General features: G+C 38.0%; 1 protein-coding gene across 1 annotated transcript in view; it reads left to right on the forward strand.

Moving 5' to 3' along the window:
- Positions 1-292: 292 nt before the first annotated feature.
- The window catches only part of LOC145479842 (uncharacterized), a 29140-nt gene continuing 23571 nt past the window's right edge, over positions 293-5861 (forward strand). The window contains exons 1-10 of the mRNA XM_081458306.1: positions 293-341; positions 580-690; positions 1067-1317; positions 1421-1529; positions 2092-2313; positions 3286-3399; positions 3653-3730; positions 4732-4869; positions 5342-5595; positions 5763-5861. The exon at positions 5763-5861 is cut by the window's right edge and continues 1 nt beyond it. Coding sequence (XP_081314432.1) covers positions 1171-1317; positions 1421-1529; positions 2092-2313; positions 3286-3399; positions 3653-3730; positions 4732-4869; positions 5342-5595; positions 5763-5861 — 1161 coding nt within the window. The 5' untranslated portion in view covers positions 293-341; positions 580-690; positions 1067-1170. The remainder of the gene's footprint in view (positions 342-579; positions 691-1066; positions 1318-1420; positions 1530-2091; positions 2314-3285; positions 3400-3652; positions 3731-4731; positions 4870-5341; positions 5596-5762) is intronic.

Raw genomic sequence — 5861 nt, forward strand, 5'->3', positions numbered from 1 at the left:
TGTTTCCTTTAACCACCTTTACCCTCTAGTGCACCAACGTGATACAGAAGGTGGCCTCAACGACTTAAAGATCTAAGTTGTAATTAATATACTCGCGTCTCTCATAATTTCAGGTTTGTAACTTTTATTATTATCATTATCATTATCATTATCATTATCATTATTATTATTATTATTGTTAAGGCCTAAAGCGTCTTTTGTGATTCCATGAACCTTATTAACTTCAAGGGAAAAGCCATGGGTACGACGTTGATGTTCTTTCCATTTTATAAAGGTCCATTGGTCTTTTATGAACGAATCAACCGTGACGAGAAGACCCCTGGGATACATTACTGTTAACGGTAAAGGCAATTTATATCAGTCAGTTTCAATATCTGTGATTAACACCTAAACTCACTCGATTGAAACTTAACTTTGTTTACCCCATCCTACTCAATTTAGCTACTAGTCCTTATGCAAAATTAGACACTGAGAAACGCCATAGAGAGATGTCACTTTACTGAGTCAATGAATGTATGAGTGAGCGAGTGAACGAGTAAATTGTACTGATTTCAAAATTGTTTTACTCTTCATTTTCAGAGTCATTTGTTGAGGAATGCAGTTTTGAAAGTGCATCAGGCCTTTGTCCGAAATGGAATACTGGAGGAAAGTGGAAGTTTTCCAGTCGGAATAAACTATCTGGTCACAACGGTATAAATTCACATTTCAGTATCTCACCAACATGTTCGCATAGACATTTATTTACGCCTTCAAAAAGTCTCTGTTTAAGCGATGGTTATTTAAAAAAAGTCGAAAACGTAAAACCAGACATTGCGTTAATGTTTGTTGTGGCCATCATGACCGCAACATGATCTCGACCAAAACACCAATATTAGGACTCTATTGGGTGGCAGGCGTGGTTTTCGTCCATCATTTCTGAAGAAACTACAACGCATTGGTACGACTTATTTTCCATGACCAGAATATTATGATTATCAGATCCAGCGTTTATTTTATGCAATACCTCGATGTGCACAAAGTGTCTCTCTTTGCAGACTTAATTCACAATTCCGTTCTTTTTCTTCAGGCTATTTTGCTTATGCAGGTGGCTCTCCGTATACTGTCAAACTTGAAACTCCGTTAATTTCGGCTGGGGACTCTGTGCGATTATGTCTGACCTTTCGCTATTCAATGCGAGGTCAATCCGGTTCCAGTCTCAACGTGAGCCTGAAATCAGTTCATGATGAAAGCGAAGTTCTTATCTATAACTTGTTTGGTTATCATGGAGACACTTGGTCAAAGGCTCAAGTTTCGTGGACGGAAACAAAGGATTCAAAGGTAACAAACTAAGTAAACAAACAAATGGTTTGAGAAGCGTTTGTAAAGACCAACCCAAATAGACAGAGTTTAGCAATTAGCTGATTAAGTATGTTAACCTTAGATCGTGTTCAGAGGCTTTACAAACAGTGTTGATGAATTTGCCATTGGCATCGATGACGTGAAAATTTTTACCAGCAACTGTGAAGTATACCCTGTGTTCTCTTCTCCAGGTAAGACATTATGCTCAAGAATATACAAAAAAATGCACGATATCAAATTGTTGTTCTTGTCGCACTTGTAAGCACACCACAGATCAAGGACTTTTCAATTTTCTACACATCCGGTTATGCACAGTGCAAAGGTGCAATTAGGTGCAAGTTTGAATTTGATTACGATGGGGTCATTTCCATTCTCACTCTGCGGTAGGATCTTGTTCAGGACTCACTGGTGGATTTTATGCCAATAATTGTATTGGTTAAAAGCATAGAAAGTTTCCATTTTAATTTATCTCGTCCAGCATTCTCCGAAATTTGAGAAAAACACCCCACATTTTTACACTTTATAGATTGGATTTCATTATCAATCTCCAAACAAGAAAGTAGACTAAACTTAAGAGGTCAACAAAGATAAACTAAAGTCTTGTGTACGATCAGTATCACCATGCTTGGAGTATAGTTATTCTCAAACAATGAATACATTGATCTTTTATGTTTCTTTATGTGTCGGTAGAAACGTTTCCTTGTTTTTTTTTTTTTTTTTCGTTCTCCAAACATTCTCTGAACAAACCACCAGGTTATCAATGTAGCGGTGACGAATTTGTCTGTGACAATGGACAATGTGTTGCATCATCATTGCGATGTGATGGAGACATGGCGTGCCTGGATAACTCAGACGAACAGAATTGCGCATGCTTGTCCGATGAGTTCAATTGCGGCAGCGGAGCTTGTGTTGACGTAACAAAGTTATGTGACGGCGTTAAGGATTGTCCGGAAGGTTCCGACGAAACAAATTGTGGTAAGGAAAGCTAATTCGGCACTGATGTAACAGATGATAGCTGAAAAGAAATAACAGGAGTAGAAGTGCGTCCCAAACTAAACTGTCTTACTTTATTCAATTTTGACCAAAGATGCGCCAAGCTGAGGACTGACGTCACAGTGCAAAATTTTCAGTGTGCCTTGTCAGTAACAAACAAAAAATTTGTTGTTTTCTGAAAAGAAAGAGTCTTTGCCAGTCCTATCGGCTGTATGTATCACAATTTGCAAAATCTTACGAAAACTTTGACAGTTGTCCTTGTCGCTTCGAGTATATTTATCAATTGCTGGTTTTCAGTGTCACGCAATTCAAAATAGATCAAAATAAAAATCAAAACAGGTCAATAGATTGAGTCCAAAACCTGGGAAATGAAAGTAAGGTAAATATGCAAAGACTCTCGCCAAAATTCTGGTTACAGCAATTTTTCTTATGCGAGATACGCTGAGAAATTTTTTACCCAAACTTATAGAGATTTGTATGGAGACACCATGCTCGTGCCCATCCGTATGGGCACCAACATGGCGTCCGGAAACCAACAGAAACATCTGTCACTGAGTTTTGCTACAAAAGCGTGAATTTATCCCTCGAGGTACTCTAAAACATTAAAATAATACTTTTTCTAAGACGTGAACTGTTCAGATAGTCACTTTTTTAACCATCATGACAGATCTCTAAGCCGTCATGTAAATGCCGCGTCACGCAAAAGCTTAGAATTTCAAGCGTAGTGTATCACAAAACCAAGAACCCATTCGAAGCGAAAATTTGTATGAATATCAGTTTTCAACTGCTCTTATACATCATTAAAGTAAAATCTCAGGAAGATCAATAGTTTTGTAGTTCGAATTTTAGTGACGTCATGTGAAAACCAGCTATAACCCTTACAGCGGAATTGACGCGAAAAAAAAATAGGAAAGTGAATTTTCTCAGATCAAATGATATGATTCAACCTTTTAGAGAAGCCATGTTCGGAGTTTCAATGTGCTGATGGAACGTGCATCCCATGGTCCTCCACCTGCAGAGTGGGTGACAACTGGTGTCCAGATCACACGCACTTTCCAACAGTTTGTGGTGAGCTCAATGCTTCTAATACTTTTATTGTGGTATGTGATAACAATTCGTCCCTTGACGGATCAGTCCTGCTTAGTGAAATAATCTCAAATAATCGATTGTAAAACATGAAGGGGAAATACTGAGTATATCGCAGAACAGATTGACTGAAATTAAACCCTATCGGAATAAGCTGCTCTTTCATTACAGTTAGATATGGTTTCATTGCGCAATGTGGTTGTTCCAGATCTAATTTATACATCTCATCTTACAGGCCCGGCAAATTGTCCCTTGAACAACCTGGCCTGCGAACTGGAAAGCAATAGCAACTCACAGTGCAATTCGTTTAGAGGTATGTTAGAATGATATGTCGTGTGTGGCAGAAAATAAGGTTGGAATTGCAGGGGAAGGGAAAGATGGAGAGAAGAGAGAAAGTCGGCAAGGTCCTAATGTTGAAGTCAAGATGATGATGATGATGATGATGATGATGATGATGATGATGATGATGATAATGATCTTATTCATATAGCACACATATCCTAAGTCCATGGCGCTTTACAAACTTAGAAAAAAATATACAAACTTATAAAAATATAACCAAAGTAAAAATAAGATGGCCCAGGATCTTTTATCGACAATTAGTAGAAACTCGGTCGTCACTGTGAGAAGGATAAATGACAGTAAAAGTAAAGAATAGAATTATTTTCAAGAGCACAAGCAGCCTGGGACGAGGAACAGCTCGTATACATATGAAAACTTGTCGTTCGAACGAATATGATTATGGACGCTTTGTACCATGTTGGTTAGAAATTACTTGGATACTGAAACGTTTTGCAGTCAGAGAAACGAACGTATTACAGGGTACTTTAGCAAAGGAATTGTTTTGTCTCAATCAATCTTTATTTAAACACGAAAATCTTATCATAAAAATGGTCTTCCTAGGCGTCGTGTAAAAAATTACAAAGAATAAATTAACTATATTTACAAGAATGGATTAACTAACATTACATTACATTAACCACCGAACTAATTAACTAGGGTATAGTAAAAACCTATGTAATAAAACTTTCTCTTATTTACAGTGCACTAAAAATAATCTTTCCCATTCAGTGAGATTTTAAACAGTTTTAAACTAGATAGGTTTCTGATTTCCGATGGAATCTTGTTCCAAAGAACAGATCCTCTATAGTGCAGGCTACCTTTTGCATATTCCGTTCTTGGATTGGGGACATAACAATTTATCTCAGAGTTTCTAAGATTGTGTGTGTGTGTACATTTGAGGTGTTGGTAAAAATACGCCTCAGGTACGATGGGGAAAGATTATCATGGATTTAATACATAATCATTTTCTAGGTTACTGCCACTTTGAAAATGGCTTGTGTGGTCTGACAAGTGAAAACAGTACAGAATTTCAGTGGAGCACTGGCTTAGGGAAAACCCCATCTGAACTCACCGGTCCCGCTTTTGATCACACCACGTTTACAGACAAAGGTACTTACTTGTACATCAATTCGTCACCTGATTTATCCCTAAACTCGTATTTGAAACAAGAACTGAGATAACCACAGATGGGAATATCAACAATATGGATACTGATATTAAGACTACTAACTGCCAACAGCTCGAGACATTGTCCTATTTGACGATAACGTCTGATATCATGTGCAACTGTTCTCACCCAAACGTTTTGTATAATCACACAGAAAGACACAACAGGTTCCATTGCGAAATGTTTTTCCTTTACAAACCAAGCGAAGAACTTTTGAGTTTCAAAGCTGGCTGAATTCAGCAATAGATATGTAAAACAGTACATTTTGGTTCAGATGTTCGAGACATTTAGCCTCTGGCTGTATAGGAAAGTATATCGGATCGTTAAATCCTATTGATAAGGTAGCTTATGTAATCCTGCACTAAGTACTGGAGATATTTGCCCATAACATAGACATCTTTTCCATTGTGTTAGGTGCATTTGTTTTCATCGAAGCTTCTCAGCGTTTTCCTGGAGACCGAGCTCGACTCGTCAGTGATTGGTTGGCACCAGACAAGCCCGCGTGCCTGCAATTCTGGTACCATATGTATGGAAGAAATATCGGAGAGTTAAACGTCATTCTCAAGACAAACAAGACGGAAAGACTCGTTTGGCGTCAGGAAGGAAAAGATCACGGAGATAAGTGGATCTTTGCAGAAACGCCCATTCAGGATGACAGACCGTACAAAGTAAGCATTAACGCAAACCGTGGGTTTTATGCATTATCTGATTTTCGCTCTCTTTTTTTACACGAGTAGCACACATGCAGTACAAAATAATCTGTGGCTAGCTTCAGATTATTAATTAGAATGCGAACGATTTACGTTAATTGATTCTGTATTTCGTTCTCGCGTAGTTTGTGATCGAGGCTCAGGTTGGCAATGGCCTTGAAGGTGATATTGCAATAGATGACCTCGCTGTTTTAGATGACAATTGTAGCTTGATATCAAGCCAA

The sequence above is a fragment of the Orbicella franksi genome, chromosome 1 (assembly GCF_964199315.1).
Source record: "Orbicella franksi chromosome 1, jaOrbFran1.1, whole genome shotgun sequence".
In the NCBI taxonomy this organism is placed as follows: domain Eukaryota; kingdom Metazoa; phylum Cnidaria; class Anthozoa; order Scleractinia; family Merulinidae; genus Orbicella; species Orbicella franksi.